The following is a 20,036-nucleotide window of genomic DNA, read 5'->3' as shown; positions in this document are numbered from 1 at the left end:
ATCACTAGGATAAACCCTATTCAAGGCAGCTAGGTAATAGGTGTCACAGAGTTAAGAAGACCTGAGTTCAAATTTGGCTTCAGACACTTGCCAGCTGTGTGACCCTAGGTAAGTCACTTAATCCTGTTTGTCTCAGTTTCTTCATCTATAAAATGATCCAAGGAAGGAATTGGCAACACTCCAGTATCTTTGCCAAGGAAACCTCAAAAGGGGTCATGAAGAGTTGGACATGACTGAACACAACTAAACAACAATGGTGCTATTCAGCCCACATATTGAGTAGTGTAATTGAAGAAGAATAATGATTACCTGGAGAATATCCAGAAGGTGAATAGTGGGGCAAAAGGCCTTGATTCAATGTCATATGGAGTTTAACTGAAGAATCTGAGTCTATTGAGAAGAAAAGACTTGGAACTTGGGAGGAGAGAGAAATAGATGAGTTAGTTTTCTATGTATATCTCAAGGGCTATCATGTGGAAGAGAGATCCATGCTGGTAATTGCCCTAGAGGACAGAACCAGGAGTAATGTATGGAAATTAAAAGGAGATATATTGGGTCAATATCAGGAAAATTAGGATCCAAGAATATTTGAATACTGGGATCCTAGAATAACATATTCAGTTATACAATATAATATAATATATAGTAGTATATATAATACAACATTATAGGATATAATAACCAGCTATCCAAAACTGGAATAAGCTGCCTAGGAGGGTTTTCATTTCCTTCACTGGAGGGTTTCAAACAAAGACTGCAGGGTCACTTATTATTTTTGGGGGAAGGAATGATTCTTTTGGGGTGCTGGGTTGGATTAGATTGCTTCTGAGGTTTCTTCCAACTCTAAAGATTCTGATTCTATTTTCTGTCTTCTTCTGTACAGTTATTATAGGGGAAAAATATGCAATAGCAGTTAGTAATACTTCATCTTTTTATCTAATTTGTCTATTTTGCCTGTCAGTCATTGTTCTGGTTGTTGTTTGTTGTTTTAGTCATGCCTGATTCTTTGAGACCCTATTTGGGGTTTTCTTGGCAAAGATACCAAAGTGGTTTGCTATTTCCTACTCTAGTTCATTTTGCAGATGAAGAACTGAGATATACAGGGTTAAGTGACTTGTCTAGGGTCACACAGCTAGGAAGTGTCTGAAGCCAGATTCAAACTTAAGAAATTGAGTTTTCCTGATTCCAGGTCCAGCACTCTATCCAATGTGCCACCTAGCTGCCCCATAAAAAACAAAACAAACAAACAAACAAAAAACAAACATAGAAGTAAAAGGAAACTAAAGTTTAATGAAATAAAAAATATATTTACTCCTTCCAATCCAAAGTCACCAACTCCCTGAAACACAAAGGTACCAGGGACCCCAGATTAAGCATTCTCATTCTGTATATTTTGTCTTTAAACACAGTACTTCATAACGTTGTATAAGTTGAGTTGTTTCAAGAAAATATTTTGAGAAAAGAAAACAAGAACAAATATTTACTTATTTCTACTCCTGAAATAACAATGCACATATACCATATGTATATATATTCTTGCATTCATTCAACAGGCACTTAAAATATAGCCTTGGTTATTATTTTTTTAGTATTTAAAAATATGTTGATTCTTTGCTGTGGAGTCAAAGTATTGACTCATGATGAAAATGGTGGTAAGGCATTTTTTTCTAGCAGCTAATTTACACATAATTGTGTTTGTTGTGGTGCTTTTAGCTGGGAAAAGAAATCAAAGAATTATTTGAGGGCTTTGGGGAAATTGCATACTGACTATTTCACATTTCATGGAAATAGGGATTTTGTATTTCTTAATCTAAGACTGCTCTGAGCCACTTCATGCAAGAAGCTCTTTCTTTTAATAAAGGGGCAAATGAAAAACTAGGGAAGTAGAAAGAAGAAGTTGACTTTAGAAGCTATCCAGAGAAACTGAGTTAGAAAGTTGACATTAGCAGTGCACAGAACTTAATAGCAACTCCTTTGATCTCAGCCTAGCTGAAACCAGATGATTAGGTTTTGCTTCTGATATGTGGAGGTGACCTGAGTGGGTGGAGTGGGGAAGCTTTGATGCTAAAGGCTGATTGGAGAAAGCAGAAGCTAATTCTGGAGAGGGAAAGGCTACTTTGCTCTCTAGCACCTTCTAGAGCTCAAGAGAGGGAAAATACTTTACAAGTTTGCTTATGGTACCCTATGGGGACTCACAATGAGGAAAACCTTCTCAACCAAGGAAGATCATTAATTACTTTCCAACTTATAGCCTTAGAGAATTCCTCGTGAAGTTAAGTGATTGGCTCAGAGTCAATTGGCTCAACCAATTGGCTCAACCACTATATGTTGGTAGGACTTACTAGAACAGCACTCTTTTCCCAATAGCACACTTTCTCTCTAATCCTTCAGTATAGTCCTATTTTGAATTTGCCTTGTGGCAAAGAGGTAACCACGGATTCTTTTTAAAAAAATTAATTAATTTATTTATAATATTTTTAAACTAATTAATTTAGAATATTTTCTGTGGTTCCATGATTTATGTTCTTTCCCTCTCCCCTTCCTGAGCTGATGAGCAATTCCATTGGATTATACATACATCAGTGTTCAAAACCCATTTCCGTATTATTCATATTTGCAATAGAATGATCTTTTAATGCCCAAACCCCAATCATATCCCCATCAAACCATGTGACTGATCATATGTTTTTCTTCTGTGTTTCTACTCCCATAGTTCTTTTTCTGGATGTGGATAGCGTTCTTTCTCATAAATTCCTCTGGATTGTCCTAATCATTGCATTGCTGCTAGTAGAAAAGTCTATTACATTTGATTGTGCCACAACGTTTCAGTCTCTGTGTACGATGTTCTCCTGGTTCTGCTCCTTTCACTCTGCATCAATTCCTGGAAGTTGTTCCATTTCACATGGAATTCCTCCAGTTCATCATTCCTTTCAGCACAATAGTATTCCATCACCATCAGATACCACAATTTGTTCAGCCATTCCCCAATTGAGGGACACCTCCTCATTTTCCATTTTTTTTTGCCACCACAAAGAGTGTGGCTATAAATATTTTTGTACATGTATTTTCCCTTATTATCTCTTTGGGGTATAAACCCAGCATTGGTATGGCTGGATCAAAGGGCAAGCATTCTTTTAAAACCTTTTGCACATAATTCCAAATTGCCCTCCAGAATGGTTGGTAACTATTGATTCTTTAAGACTGTGTCAATGAGGACAGCAAGCAGCACAGTGGATAGAACACCAGGCCTGGTGTTGGGATGACCTGAGTTCAAATCCAGACTCAGACATTTCCTAGCTGTGTGACTCTGGGCAAGTTACTTAGCCCTGATTGCCTAACCCTTCAGAAGAGTTTAAAAACAAAACAAAACTGTGTCAATGGAGTACAAGTTCTAACAGGTTCCACCTTACTGGAAAGTCCTAGAAATTCCAGTAATGGAATACATAGTGTTGTTCCAAAACAGACTTACTTAAGTTGGGTGAGATTTATCACCAGGTTGACCAGAATAATGATTTTGTTAGCTACAGTGATTCTTAAAGGTCATCTATAATTTATAGGAATGTTGAAATTTACATTAATGGATTGAGTACCTATAGGTGTGGAATGATAGCTCTCAGATTTGTAGAACTCTTCTATAAAGCTGTAAGGAGGGCTTTTGTGACAACAACCCTATGATGTAATTTGCAACACAAATCTTAGTATTTTTTAGATTATATGTTCATGACTAAGATATCCACTGCCATGTGGGGTCATTATACCCTAATTGAGAGTTCAGCTCTTTGAGAGATGTCAGCTCTTGGAAAGATGAATGCAAAATTAAATATATTAAGAATATGATGATACTAACCATCTTGTGATTAAAAATTTCATGATTTATCATATATTTCTCTCTGCTTGATTCTCTATCTTACTCACTTTCAAGAAAGAGCCTTTCTTACCAAGAAGGCTAAGGCTATCTAAGATGACTTTCCTTAAATTTTTTTATTTCAATTTCAAAATACTTCCTAGCATTATACACTCATCTCCACCTCAGAATTTCCCTTCTTCATTTCTATTTGGTAAGAAGTGCCCCTCTGTTCCAAAGTTAACCCTTTGTGCTCCTGACTCTATTTCTTCCATTCATGTCAGTAGTTAAGTAAGCAAGCTACACAAAATAGGGATAGCCAACCATCCCATATATATGTGGTACCATAAAGAACTCGCAGTAAAAAATGGTAGGATGCAAGAATGGTAGCCTCTCAGTAGACTGGAGCCAGCTTCTCCAAAAAATCTCTCATTGGTGATGATTGGAAATAGTAAATGAGAAAACAATGCTGGAGGAATCACTGATGCTGATTATCTGCATATCTTTGACCACTTTTGTTCCAGGAGAGACAGAACAAGTTTTGTAGCATCACTGAGGTGAATGTCATAAGTGCTAGATTGGAATGAAATGGAGAACTCAGAGGAATTTCTGAACTCAAGAAGATTTTCATTACTTCAGCAATTGTGTAAAATCAGGGATGTCCTGGAATCAACTAGTAAAGGCCCTCAAAAGCCAATTGTTAAATTTTTAGCCTAATCATTTATACTTTAGAAATTGGCAAATACTGTATTACAAGTCAGGGCTTGGTTTATTATTTTATTTATTGTCTAGATGTAAGAGACGTGATGGAGAAAATGTTAACAATGCTGATTAAACTTAAAAGCATTTTGCATATACTTTCCCCCCCTGGAAAGATGGTTGTTAAACATTAGCAGCACATTCCTGCATAGGTTTACTCTTAAGGGCAATGACTTAAGGAGTTTGGTCTTCCCTATTTATGGGAGAGAAGTGATCTCCAAGAAGAGTCTATTTCTTTGTAACAGAAATAAATTAGAGACATAATCAGGTCTAAGCAGGTCAAACAGGAGCCACCTTTTATGATATCTAACTCTTAGTGTTACTGAAAAATGAATGTTGACATTCTTTCATTACTCATTAGAGTGGTGCTGAGGAAAGAAGATAATTTCCTGAAAACCAGCTATTTCATTCCTGTTTTGCATCTTTAATCTTTTTCTCCACTAATTTCTTCCTCTGTGCCTACATTCATGCTAGAGTCTTCATCCTAAAAGGAAAAAAAAAGTATTTTCTTGAGTGCTCAGTATGCAGTATCCAGTGCTTCTTCCTCATAAGTAGTGTATTTCCTGGTGTAGATACAGATACCCTTTTCATACCTGACCCTTGTTCTTGGAGCTCCCTCATCTGGGACTTATTAGTATCTCATTGCTCTAGTTATGAATGACCAGTGCCTTTTGTGACCCTTGTTCTTGGAGCTCCCCCATCTGGGGCTTATAAGTATCTCATTGCCCTAGTTATGAATGACCAGTGTCTTAGGTGACATCCTTTTCTGAGACAAGAACAGAAAACAAACTCTACTTGTCAATTCAGTCAAGCAGTACTAAACTGGACCAAATATCATACTTTCACCATTTCCTGATTCTCAGGATACTATATGCTGGTGTATACTGAGATAGACCCCTAATAATAACCTCTATATGTATAATGAAGACACAAGAAAACTGACATCATGGGTGCTAGGGCATGTCCTGATTTATTTCCAGATTTTCTATCAATTTTGATGAGATACTCTTTTTACAATAAGTAATCCTTCCTTCCTTCCTTCCTTCCTTCCTTCCTTCCTTCCTTCCTTCCTTCCTTCCTTCCTTCCTTCCTTCCTTCCTTCCTTCCTTCTTTACTTCCTTCCCTCAAAGAGGTGGCAAGCATAGAGGCTGCTTATGAGCTGCCCCACTCTTATTGGTCCGGAAACTTTGATCTGATATGTTTTCTGACATGGGACATTTTGTCCTCATTTTACCTGCTCTGTTTTCTAACCTGGGCCAATTTGCCCCCCGTTAAACAACCTGGGTGCCACCCATTTCTGAATAGCATACCATATTAATGCTTAATGAAGACACCCCACAGTTTTAGCTTATTATATCCTAGAACTCCTAAGCCTCAACCTTGCTGGCAGCAGGAATTGCTGTGTACCACCATGCCCTTTAATTAACACATTTTCTGCCAACACATTCCATATCCCAACTGAAGGCTGAGCTCTACTTTACTAAACCACTCATGCACTAGCTCCCATTATTTGCTAAGATATCATTAAATATACCTGGAGAGACTTCCAGGAGTAGTGCCAAGATGCCAGCATAAGAGAAATGCTACAGTTGAATTCTCCTAATATTCCTCTTCAAACAACTTTAAAATAATATCTCAAAACTCCGAAGAAGCAGAGTCAAACAAAAGAGCAATTTAAGACAATTTTCTAGCCCAAGAAAACTTGAGAGGTCAAGGAAATATCTGTAATAGAGGGGTAGAGGATGGCCCAAGTAGGTGCAACATCAGAGATGGGACTTGGTGGTAGCAACATCAACATCAGCAACTATGAGAACTCTCAAGTAAAAAATGGTAAAGGAAGCAGGCAAGTGGTCAGAAAGAAATTACAAACTGCTCCTGTGTTTGTATTGGGTGCAAGTCTGGAAATTACATTGTCTATACCCACTTGTATGTCAGAATTGAAGGATGAGAGAAGCACTTTCACTCATGAAGGATTAGGGACCCTGAGGAGCATTTTTGTTTTGGGGCACAAAAAATTTGGGACCCTAAGGAATACTCTCACTTGTGATTCCAGGGACATGGGGGTCCCGAAAAGCAGTTTCATTTCTGGTCCCAAGGGAGCAGAGGCCCTCTACAAATCTGACCTGGAGGGCCACATTGAATCTTTAGAGGAGGATCTTCTTTGTCTCAAGAAAAATATGATGAAATAAGGGGGCTAAAGTGGAAGGAGGGGCAGTCCAAGTGTAATAACTGGCCAAAGGAAAGTGACAGATTCAGGACCAAAGTCCAATTTTAATCTGAATGTAGAAACTAAGAAATAGACTGGAAAAATAAGCAAACGATTAAAAAATAACCTAACCATAATAATCTACTATGGTGACAGTAAAGATCAAGATACAGGGGGCAGCTGGGTAGCTCAGTGGAGTGAGAGTTGGGCCTAGAGACAAGAGGTCCTGGGTTCAAACCCGGCCTCAGCCACTTCCCAGCTGTGTGACCCTGGGCAAGTCACTTGACCCCCATTGCCCACCCTTACCAATCTTCCACCTATGAGAAAATACACCGAAGTACAAGGGTTTAATTAAAAAAAAAAGATCAAGATACAAAATAAGAAAAAGACAATGATGTCAAAATTACAAGCAAAGAATCAAAGGAAAAATCATAAATTTGACACAAGCCCAGTAAGAATTCATGGAAGAGCTAAAAAATGATTTTAAATATCAAATTAGAATGGCAGTGGAAAAAATTGGGTAAAGAAATCAGAGTGAGGGAAGAATATTTTGAAAAAAATTACAACTATTAGCTTAGTAAAAGATGCAAAATAGTAAAAGTAGTGAAGAAAATAGGACCATAAAAAGTATAATTGGGAGCAACTGGATAGCTCAGTGGATTGAGAGCCAGGCCTAGAGACAGGAGGTCCTAGGTTCAAATCTTAACTCAGACACTTCCTAGCTGTTTGACCCTGGGCAAGTTACTTAGCCTCCATTGCCTAGCCCTTATCACTCTTCTGCCTTAGAATCAATACACAGTATGGATTCCAAGACGAAAGGTAAGGATTTGAAAAAAATAAAAGAAAAAATACACTGATCATCACTTTAATGAGATCCCAAGATAAAAATTCCCAGGAATATTATGGCCAAGTTCTAGAGCTCCCAGAATATTTCAAGAAACCATTTAAATATTATAGAGCCACAGTCAGGATCAGATAAGATTTAGCAACTACTAAAGAAATGGAGAGTTAGGAATATAATGTTCTGGAAGGAAAAAGATCTAGAATTACAACCAAGAATTAACCTATCCAGCAAAACTGAATATATCTTTCAGGTGAAAAACAGATATTTAATGAAAAAGAGGATTTCCAAGCATTCCTGACAAAAAGACAAGAGTTGAATACAAATTTTGATTCCCAAGTACAAAATTCAAGAGAAAAATAAAAAGACAAACATGAAAGAGAAATTATAAGGGGCTCAATAAGGTTAAACAGTTTATACACATAAATAAATAAATAAACAAACAAACAAATAAATAAATAAACAAACAAATAAATAAATAAATACTCAATAAGGTTAAACAGTTTATACACATAATAAATGTGACTTCAAGAATTTTATCATTTTTAGGACATTTAGGATGGTCCTATACTGTATAGTCAGAGGGCATAGGAGCAAGTTGATTATATTGGGATGATCTAAAAAAATGAAGGGATGAGAAAGAATGAACTGCGAACAGGGTGGAGAGGAATAATGGGAAGATTATCTTATATAAAAGAGACATTCAAGGAAGAGCTTTTACAGCAGATGGGAAAATAGTAGAGGTGGGTGAGCAATGCTGGAAACTTATTCTGACTGGAATTTGTTCTGAGAAGGAAAATATATACACATTCAATTGTTTATAGAAATTTGTCTTACTCAACAAAGAAGTAGGAGGGGAGGTGCTAAGAAGATGGGTATGATTAAAAGAGAGGGTGGATAAAGGAAGACAGTGATAAGAAGCAAATGAAACTTTAGAAGAGGGGCAGGATAAAAAGAGAGAGAAACATAAACAGAAGAAAATAGTTTAGAAAGAAATGCACATTTAGTCATAATTGTGAATATTAAATATGATGAATTTATCCACAAAGTGGAAGCACATAGTAGAATAGATTAGAAATCAGAAATCAACATATAAACTTGAAACAGAAAGACATATACAGAGTTAAAATAAAGGGCAAAAGCAGAATGTAGTGCGCTTTAGCTGAACCAAAGAAGGGGCGGGTAGCAATTATGGTCTAAGACAAAGCAAAAGGAAAAAAAAATAGACCCACATTAAAAAATCTTTAGAGAAAACACATTTTTCCAAGAGGCACAATATTAATAATAAACATGTAAGTACCAAATTGCACAGTATCCAAATTCTTAAAGGAAAAAAAGTTTAAGTAAATTACAAGAGAAAATAAATAGTAAAACTGTACTAGTGGTGTGATCTCAGCTTTCCCTCTCAGAACTAGATATATCTATAATATAAAATAAACAAGAAGGAAATTAAGAAAATGAATTGGAATCTTCCAAAATTAGATATGGTAGTTGTCTAGGGAAAATTGAATGAAAATAGAAGGGAATATGCTGTTTTCCCCTCAGTTATACATGACACCTTAAAAAAATCAGTTTTAGAATACAGAAACCTCCCAACCAAAGGCAGAAAAGCAGAAAAATAATGAATGTATCCTTTTCAGACCATAATGCAATAAAATTACATTCAGTAAAGGGCCTGATACATAGCAAATGTTTAATAACTTTTTTTATTCATGCATGTATTCATTCATTCTACATTGTGACATTATTTCAAGTCTTTCAAAAGGCATACTATTATTTCAAATCATAAAATTATTCTGACTGGTAATGATAATTTTTTCCATTCTGGCTTTAAAATACTAGATGGAGCACCCCTTTCTTAAGGACTTCATTACTACTTAGTTACCCAGGTGGAAATATGTAACCCCTATTAATAGTGAAAGAGAACTCAAAACTCAAGGCTTGGTAGTTTTTTGCTAGTAGAAAATTTCTAGTAATTAGGACATGAGATGTTCAGAGGTAATACAAACTACTGATGACAAAGTATTGAGCCTTGGCCCTAGAGTATGAGATAGCTTCTTAGAGGGGAGGCATCACATATATCACTGAATAAATGATCATTTCCAATATGGCCAATGTCAACAGTTTCAGGGAGCTATCCATGGCTGAAACTTATTAAAAAGATCAAAGGAACTGGTTACCTTCAAATGCTAGGGTTCAGATAAGCATTAATATGTTCACTATGAGAAGAAAGTGCCAGTCTTGGATAAAGAAGACTTAAATTGAACTTCTGTTTCTAATATAGACAGGCTGTATGACTATGGGCAAAGAACTTTATCTAGCAGTGTACCAGGAAACCCTCTAAGTTATAAATTACAGAGGAGTTACTGTTCTACACTAGTAGAGATATTTTCCACACCAAGAGTTTCTAATATTGATTAAAACATAAAGCTGTACTTCCAGCTCCCACTCTGAAATCTGGCTTCATCAAGCTGATCTCAAAGTAATTATTAAGTATTTTCACTCAGAAAGGTTAATGGAGATGAAAAATTAGAGAAAGTAAGACAGACATGTAGAAAGATAGAGACAGAAATAGAGGCAGAGACAAAGAGAGACAGAAACAGAGACACAGTCACAAAGAGAGGGACAGAGAGGCACTGATATATATAGGCAGAGAGAAACACAGTGACAAGCAGTGATAGATATGGCTGGCAAGTCTGTCAGAGAGTGAGAGAGAGAGAGAGAGAGAGAGAGAGAGAGAGAGAGAGAGAGAAAGAGAGAGAGAGTTATCTCTCCAATAGAATATGAACTCCTTGAAGACAAGATTGGTTCATTTTACCTCTGTATTTGCAATACCTATCAAAGTGCCTTGGGCATAGTATAGATTCAAAACATATTTATTGTTGAATATCCCTCTCTCGTTTATTCTCTTTCAGAAGGAGTATTCTCATCATTTAGCAAACTATAGTTTTTGAAATCTGGGAAGGCACTTGGAAAATTCACCTGAGACCCATTGACACTCCATAAAAATATCCATGTGAATAACATGTGAATAAGCAACATCAAGAATAGTATGAGCCATGCCAAGAAAATGAAATGAGTTCTTTTTGAAAATTAACAAGAGTCACAGAACATCTGAAAGCCATTAAGAAGAGAACGAATACATGAAAAACAGAAATGTGCTGAGGATGCTTGAAGTACGAACAGTGGTGGGGGCTTTACAGCCCTCATGAGAAGGACTTAATACTTTGAAGTTAATGGGTCCAAACCAATTTCTCATTTCAGTGGTTTGAGCCAGACAGTTTGCTTCCTTGATGAGACATGTCAGTACTGGATACTCAGACTTGGCATCCTTCAACTGTACAAATCAAGCAGGCTGTGCAGGGTTCACAGGTATTGACAGAGGTAGATGATGAGGAACATGGGTTGCAGGGAAGTCTGTAGGCAAATGATTTTAAATTATATTTAAAAGGTAGGAAGGAGTTCAGTGAACATTTGTATAAATGGAGGAAAATATATAAATGAGAAATATAAAACTGAATTTCATATTAGAACTTTTAAGCATAGAAAATAATTCAAATACATTCATTTGAAAGTACCCTTTGACAGAACGATCCCAGTCATGGATTTATACCCCTTCCTGTCCAAGTTTAGTGACAGTCATAAAACACTTACATGTTCAAATGTATTTTCAGTAGTATTACTGGTGGTAATGAGAAGCCGAGGCAAAATACATGCCTAGCAACTGGGGAATCATGAAACAAATTGTGGCATGAGAACTTAGTGAAATGTTACTACTTAGTAAAGAAGAATCAACTAGAAGAATTCAGAAAAAAATATGGGAAGACCTGAATGAAATGATGAAAAGCAAAGAAAACAATGGAAAGAATAAGATAAAGCACTGTAAATGAAGACAATACAGAGAGGCAACAAAACTCAGATTAAATACAAGGGATAATGATAGTGTCACTATCAAAATTAAAGCACACATCCTTCCTATCTGTTAATTAATTAGAAAAGTGGGATATGTCTGTAAAATTAATGACAATCACAGAATTAAAGTGTTATTTAATTTTTTTGGCTTGTATTATATCCCCAGTTCTTAGAACAGTACCTGGCATATAACAAGTGCTTAGAACATACTTTATATATCTCCACTCTCTCCATACTTCCTCTCTCTCTCTCTCTCTTTTTCTTATTTTTCTCTTCATCCCTCTCCATCTCTCTCTTATCTATCTATCTATCTATCTATCTATCTATCTATCTATCTATCTATCTATCTATCTATCTATCTATCTATCCATCTATCTGTATATCAACAGATGTCCTTTGAGACACCCAAGAGGTTTCTCCCCATGGATGTGAGTAAATGAACAGTTTTAGAACAAGGCTTCTTTGGCAGGATTCATGCCTATTCAATCCCACTCTAATAATTCAAAGATTAGCATCCTGCTGATCTGATTACACTTACTTGCAGTCTTCACTCTCCAGCAGACTTTGGTAGGTGGAAATCTCACACTCTAGCAGAGCCTTCATGTCCAGGAGGACCTGATATTCCTGGTTCTGCCGCTCCAGGTCACAACGTATGCCAGCCAGCTGGGATTCTACATTATCAATTAAGCATTGCATCTGGGCCAACTGTGTGCTATATTGTGCCTCCGTTTCTGCCTGGGTGCATTCCAGAGATTCTATCTGTTTGAGGATTAAGGGGACAGGAAATATGAGTTGGTGAGCTGAAGGGTCTATGCCCTAGGGTCATTCCCAGGTCTGGACTTCAGTTTCCTTTTCTGTAAAATCTGGTTATTAGGCTAGATGAACTCTAAGGGACTGTTGGGCTCTATGATGCTGGTCTTGTGGATTTATGATGGAAACCTTCAAAGTTTTAGTAATTCACTGGCATTGTCTCATCCATGGAACTCTTCTCCTTATCTCCACTTTCTAGCATTCCTGGCTTTCTTTAAGGTTCCATCAAAAGTCCCACCTTCTGTAAGAATTCTTTGAGGATTCTTTTTAATACTAGTGGGCCGGAGCAGCTGGGTAGCTCAGTGGACTGAGAGCCAGGCCTAGAGATGGGAGGTCCTGGGTTCAAATCTGACCTCAGACACTTCCCAGCTGTGTGACCCTGGGCAAGTCACTTAATCCCCATTGCCTAGCCCTTACCACTTTTCTGTCTTGGAGTCAACTCCAAGACGGAAGGTAAGGTTTTTTTTTTTTTTTTAATACTAGTGGGCAGCCAGGTGGTATAGTGGATAGGGTGCTGGGCCTGGATTCAGGAAGACCTGAGTTCATATATGATTCTGGATATCCTTGGGCAAGTCACTTAACCCTGTTGCCTCAGTTTCCTTGTCTGTCAAATAGCTGGTGAAGAAAATGGCAATCCACTCCAGTATCTCTGCCAAGAAAACCCTAAATGGGGTTACAAAGTGTCAGACACAACTGAAACAACCGAAAGACAACTTAATGGCAGAGACTTCCCTATGTTGATTATCTCTAATTTATTCTTTTTGCATTTAGTTGTTTGTAAGTTACTTATTGCTATAGAGTCATTAGACTATAAGCTGCTTGAGAGAAGGTGCATCTTTTGCCCTTCTTTGCATCTCACTGCTTAGTACAGTGCCTGGCATACCAGTAGACACTTGTTAAATACTGGTTGACTGGGATGACAAGTGAAATTGGCCAATTTTACCATAATTCTGTTCTTGACACAGAAATGTAGTTATCATGCTCAGAAATCAACCCTTTGATAACTATCCAATTTTAGGACTGGATTTTCCTTTGATAGGGTAGTCATCTATAAATATTATATAGAATATGGTTACCAGAACCTGTGCTAATTTAGGTCCCTTAGCAACTTAGGCTATTCCATTTTTGGAATGGTCTTGTTCATCTCTCCCCAGGTACTGTCATCCCATACCAAGCCATGTTGTGCCTGGAGTTCAATGTCCAGAGCATTTGCTGTCCTCTTCAACTCAAGGATTTCTGATTGGCAGCACTGGAGCTCCTCAGAGCTGGACAACTGCTGCTGATTCAGTTCCTCTGTCTGAAATATAGGAATGATTTAAAAGGGAGAAAAATTCAAAGAAGGGAGATGAATATCAAAGTAGGAACTGAAATCTCTGGTTAGTTTGCGGCCTCAAGTACTGACCTGAAGGGCGAACCATTGCTCAACATCTCTGCGGTTATCGGCCACCACCATTTCATACTGGCATCGCATGTCATCCAGGACCTTGTTCAGATCAACAGGTGGGGCAGAGTCCAGCTCTACGTTGAGTCGATCCCCAAGCTGTTCCTTCAATAAACACACTTCCTACAGTAGAGTAAGTTAGAAAGGTGACAGTGAAGACAGATCATTGGTTTGGCAGCTATCCCATCACACCAGCATTTATAATTAAAAAAGATAAGTGATGTAACACATTTAACATATCTTTTTACAACATCCAGTTTCTTCTTTCATGTGTTCAAAAATATGTGATTTTCTTCCACACTATATAGTGGTAGTAATCCCAGATTTTGCTTTCCTAATTCTACCAAATAGGATGAGAAAAATATTTCTTTTATACCAATAATAAATCAAATTTATAAAGCACTTTGAAGTTTTTAAAGCACTCCTCAAACTTTATTGCAGTTGATCTGCATGAAAGTCCAGAAACATAGATAGTGTTATTATCTACCCTTTATTAATGAAGAAACTGAGGCACAGTGTGGATTGGCTTGCCCAGAGAATATAGCTATAATTTATTTCAAGTAGGATTAGAATTTAGGCTTTCTTGATTTCATGTCCAGAGAGGAAGATAAAGGCTAGTCTTAAGGTCAAGGAAGATCTGGGTTAAAATCTTGCCTCTAACACTTGAATGACTAAGGACAAGTCATGAGATCTCTCTGAGCCTCAGTTTCCTCATCTGTAAAATGGGGATAAAATAGCATCTGTGTCTCAGGATTGTTGTGAGGATCAGCTGAGCTAATGTATGTAAAACACTTGGCAAATATTAGAGTATTATGTAAATATTAGCTAATGTAGAGAGAAGTAACCAAGGATGGTCAAGTATTGTGTTCCCTCTGTCTACCGAGGGTATATTATTATAGCTCTGGAACCAAAATGACATAACTCAGCTGTATATTTAAAGTGTTTCCCTCAATAGCACATGTATAACCTGTATTACCTGCTGACTCAGGGAAGGGGGAGAAGAGAAAGGGAGAGAGAGAACATAAATCACAAATGTCAGAAAACAATTATTAAAAATTGTATTGACATGTAATTTGGAAAAAATATAATAAAAAATAAAAAAATAAAAAGCTTTCTTCATTTTATTCTTGGATAGTTACTGCATGTACTCACCATCATATATTTTGTGACGTTATATCCATCACTTTAATTTGGCTACTCATTCCACTTAGCCTGACTCTCCTCCTCCTGTCCCTTCCCCCTTCCCCACCTCCTTACTTCATCATGATTTTTCTTGAGAGAGAGCAAATCCTCCTTCAAAGATTCCACATGAGCCTCTAGGTCACATTTGCAAAGGGTCAAGTCATCCAAGATTTTTCGGAGGCCCTTGATGTCAGCCTCTGCTTGTTGGCGAAGAGATAGCTCAGCCTCATACCTTTAATTAAAAAAAAACAATTTTGTTCTTATTCTTCATGATATGACCTATTCAAACTCATACAGATAAGGGAGTGGAGGCAAGACTTAAAATCAGGTCCTCTGAATCCAAATGTAGAATTAGGGGCTGAATAACTTACAACTAATTTGGTCAGAGGTAGGATTTGAACCCAGACTTCAAAGCTGATCCTTGGTTGATATTCTTCCCTTATACAGGCACCTAGGTGATATAGTGGATAGAGATCCACTTGGGTAGCCTTAGACTCTTCCTAGCTGTGTGATTGAAGGCAAATCATTTAATCTCTGCCTCAGTTTCTTCACCTGTAAAATGGGAATAATAACCCTACTTCGAAGGATTGTTGTGAGAATCAAATGAAACAACATTTACAAAGCACTTTGCATAGTTCCTGGTAAGTTGTAGGTGTCATACAAATGCTTATTCCCTTCTCTTCCCCTTCCCTATCCCATGTCATCAGACTTACTTTGATCTAAAGTCATCCACAGCTAATACGAAGTTGTCAATTTGAACTGCTAATCTAGAATTCTCTGCCTTGGTACACAAGATCTGAAAAATAGGAGATTAACAAATAACAAGGATTTGAAAGGAATTCAAACATCAATTTCTTGGTGGTTGTAATCGTGTGTGTGTGTGTGTGTGTGTGTGTGTGTGTGTGTGTGTGTGTGTGGGAGTGGTGGNGTGTGTGTGTGTGTGTGTGTGTGTGTGTGTGTGTGTGTGTGTGTGTGTGTAGGAGTGGTGGCCATTTGAATGGTTTTTGGGAAGTATATTGTGTCTAAAAAAGAAAACTTAAAATAATGTAAAAAAGACTGGAAAACGAAGGGATGCCCTTCAATTGGGGAATGGCTGAACAAATTGTGGTACCTGTTGGTGATGGAATACTATTGTGCTCAAAGGAATAATAAACTGGAGGAATTCCATGTGAACTGGAAAGACCTCCAGGAATAGATGCAGAGTGAAAGGAGCAGAGCCAGAAGAACATTGTACACAGAGACTGATATACTGTGGTAAAACCGAATGTAATGGACTTCTGTACTGGCAGCAATGCAATGACCCAGGACAATTCTGAGGGATTTATAGAAAAGAACACTACCCACATTCAGAGGAAGAACTACAGGAGAGGAAACACAGAAGAAAAACAACCGCTTGAACACATGGGTTGATGCGGACATGGTTGGGGATGTGACACTAAACAACCACAGAAATGCAACTATCAATAATATGTAAATAAGTCTTGATTGATCACACATGTTAAAACCAGTGGAAATGCATGTTGGATATGGGGGAAGGGGAAAGTAAAAACAAGAATCGTGTAACCATGGAAAATTTTTCTTAAAAAATAAAATATTAAAAAAATGTAAAAAAGAAAAAACCCTACAAGATTACTATGTCTCCTCTCTTTTATTCTCATTTTTAGATTCACTTTATTCTCTCTCTCAAAAAGAAAGAACCGAACATTTGGAGACCAATTAGAGAAGTATAAAACATGTCATTCAATTAATAACTTTACTATATTTGTATAAACCCATTCATTGCCTCTAATAACTCAGTAGCAATAAAACATAGAATTTCCCCCCCAAAGAAGGGTTTTAAAAATTAGTGTCTCAACTATATTCTTCTATAATCTTCTTGACTTATGTAAATCTTATGCCTCTGAGAAAAAAATGGGTTCATAGAATCCTATATTTAGAGCAGAAATGGGCCTTAAGAGACTAAATAACATGGAAAAATTTTCTAAAAGATAAAAAAAGAAAAAAAAAAGAAAGAGACTAAATACAGCCCACCTCATTTTGCAATGAGGACCCTGAAACATAGGGAGATTATTTGATTTACTAATAATCAAATAGATAGATAAATGTCTGAAGTAGGCAATTCACTCAGGCTTTCTGACTCCAAGTTCAAGATTCTATCTAGTAATAGCAGTATCAGTAGTAATAGTAATAGTATAATTTATATAATGCTATGAGATTTGCAAAGTACTTCACTAAGTTATCTCATTTAATCTATCACAATAGAAGGATAATATTCCAGAATTCACTTCTAGGAAATGTTTTTAGAACTCTTTCCCCCATCCCTCTCCTCTCCCTCCATCAATAAAATCATCCCATTCTTTGGTGGCAGAATCAATATCTCCAAACAGATTGGAGATAGGGGATGGGAAAGAAAAATTGGCCAACAGACCTGTTGTTGGAGATTTTCAATTGTGTCGAAGTAACACTGATAATCGAGACACACGAGAGGGACTTCTGGCTCACACTGCTCTCGGATTTTGCACTCCAGGACAGCGTTCTCTTGCTCCAGGGCTCGGACCCTCTCCAGGTAGCAGGCTAGGCGATCATTCAGGAACTGCATAGTCTCTTTTTCATTGCTGTTGAAGACTCCTTCCTCACCCCAACCACAGCTACCTACTACATAAGGGAAGTTACAGCTCCCATGAAGGTAGCAAGTTGCTAGGCAGCTTGTGGGTCGACAGGACCTGGCGAAGAAGGTTGGGGTTTGGCATCTGGATGTTGCCCCAGTACTCGGGAGGCAGGGAATCTCAGTAGAACGGGATGAAACAGAGGGACAGTCTGATGCCCTAGAACAGGAATCAGGAGTATCACTTTTGGGGGGACATTCAGAAGTCATAGTATCAGAAGGGAAGGACAAAGACTGGTGGCGAAACTCCAGGTAAGCACACTTGGTTTTTTCCTTCTTAATTGGGACTTTTATATAGCTTCTCCAGGGCTGTTGACAGAATGCCCAGGATGTTTGCTTAAGGTCTGTTTATACTAGTTTTCAGAAGAACATTTCATTAGTCTGTTGTGTATTTACAAGGAAAGAGTTACTTGCCTCATTAAAAAGGTCAAATTCATTTTGCTGGAAGAGGTAGGAGAGTGTCCATGGGCCAGGAAAATAATAAAATTGAACTCTAGCTTATGGAGAACAGAAGGTCTTATTTTTGAGGTATCTTTGTCATTGGCAACTAAATTTGAGATAGAAGGTTTGGGGAACAAAGCAGCAAAAATTCATTATTTTCTCCAGACTAAAATGAAAAATATTTACCTGGTATTTAAGGCCCTTCACACTCTTGCTCTCATCCACATTTCCAAGCTTATTGTACAATACTTTATGTACTCTTTACTCCAGATAAACTTGGGTAACTTGGTATTCTCCAAATATGCCATTCCATCTTCCATCTCCATGCCTTGTAAATAGCATCCCTCATGCCTAGTGTGCCACCTCCTGCTTAATCCTTCACACTCTGTTGTCAGTACCCTCCTCTCTTGGTATTATTGTTGCTATTCATTAATTTTAGTCATGTATGACTCTCTGTGGCCCAATTTCAAATTTTCTTGGCAGAGACATGGAAGTGGTTTGTCATTTCTTTCTCTGGTTCATTTTAAAGAAAAGAAAACTGAGGCAAAGAAGTTAAAATGACTTGCCCAAGGTCATACAGCTAATAAATATTTGAAGGCAAATTCAAACTCGAGTTTTCCCTGACTTCAGACTCAACCAGTGCTCTATCCACTGCAATGTCTAGCTGCTGATCTTACTTTGAATTAACTTTTTTATGTGCATGTCTCCTTTCTCACACCATTTTCCCCTTCCACTCCCAAGTAAGTTTCTTGAAAAGAGGGACTATTATTGTGTTTGCCTTTATTTAGTTATACCATGCTTGGTCCTTAATAAATATTTGTTAATCAGTTGAATGAATAAATGAATAAAACACCTATTTTAGGTAATTGTCACAAGAATCCCAGAGATTAAAGCTTCAAAAACGTGGGAAAAGAAGAGAAAAATTTTTGTTGACCAATAGGCAGAGGCTTGAATTTGTTACAAATAGGAGATGGAGGATATTGTGTCCTTTACAATCTTCTGTGTCTGTCTGAAATGCTTATGCAATGTCAAATATGCATATTTATCCAGGTATACCAAAGATTCTTCTAGATTATTACCATTTTTGCTGAGTCTCATTTCTCCAACTGTAAAAAGAAATGTTTAATATGATTAGAAATCATTTTAATAGCCTCTCATCCTTAGGGAAATGAGGAGATATGCTAAAGGAATGAGGTGTGCTTGGCTTGGGAGGCATTTCTTTGCGTGATTGGCTTCTCACAATCTGTGCCTGATCCAGAAGATCAAATTACATCATGGCGCAAACAGATGCTCAGGAATTTGAGTTTTAGTCTACTGATTTTCTCAAACTGGGCAATCTGCTTTATTTCTCCACTTTCCCATTTTCTCACAGGATCAGAGAATGTCAGATTTGGAAGAGAACTCAAAGATCATTTAGTCTAACTTGCATTTCAATGAGAATCACCTCTCTGTGGCAAAGTATGGCTTCATTCCTAACATTCCTTATTATGGAGTCGAACAGGTATCATTTTATTTTTGTCTTTTTTTCTCTAGAGCTTTGCACAAAATAAACACTGAATGTTTGTTGAATTGTTTCTGAATCAGCTCAGAAATGGAGTTCTTTTTTTTTGAGAGCTTTCTGAGATAAAAACAAAACAAAACAAAACATAGAGATGGCCAGTGGAAGATTTTCCTTTTAAGCCAGTACATTGTTCTCCTACATGGATGCGTTGTATCTGGAAATTTGTGATTACATGGAATGGAGCTTGCCACTGTAGAATGGACTTAGGTATTCTCTGTTTCCAGTTTGCTTATAATTGCATTGAGAGCCCTCTCTTCCAAGAGATGAAGGTAGTTTAGGTAAGAGTATGCTTTTGGGTTTGGGGGAGACATGTTGTATTTTCTTTTTTATATTTTTGATAATCATCTCTTTGTAAGAACCAAATTGATTAAATA

General features: G+C 37.3%; 1 protein-coding gene across 1 annotated transcript; it reads right to left on the bottom strand.

Annotated features, from left to right (window-relative positions):
- Positions 1–10,967: 10,967 nt before the first annotated feature.
- KRT40 (keratin 40) lies at positions 10,968–17,870 on the bottom strand. The gene is made up of 7 exons (XM_044676699.1): positions 17,424–17,870; positions 15,709–15,791; positions 15,071–15,227; positions 13,775–13,936; positions 13,544–13,669; positions 12,101–12,321; positions 10,968–11,067 (listed from the first exon to the last, which is right to left on the bottom strand). Exons 1-7 carry the CDS (start codon positions 17,868–17,870, stop codon positions 10,968–10,970), a joined length of 1,296 nt encoding a protein of 431 aa, XP_044532634.1.
- Between the last annotated feature and the right edge of the window lie 2,166 nt (positions 17,871–20,036).

The sequence above is a fragment of the Gracilinanus agilis genome, chromosome 4 (assembly GCF_016433145.1).
Source record: "Gracilinanus agilis isolate LMUSP501 chromosome 4, AgileGrace, whole genome shotgun sequence".
NCBI classification, from domain to species: domain Eukaryota; kingdom Metazoa; phylum Chordata; class Mammalia; order Didelphimorphia; family Didelphidae; genus Gracilinanus; species Gracilinanus agilis.
The sequence above is the reverse complement of the archived record's forward strand: the minus strand, read 5'-3'. Positions and strand labels throughout refer to the sequence as shown.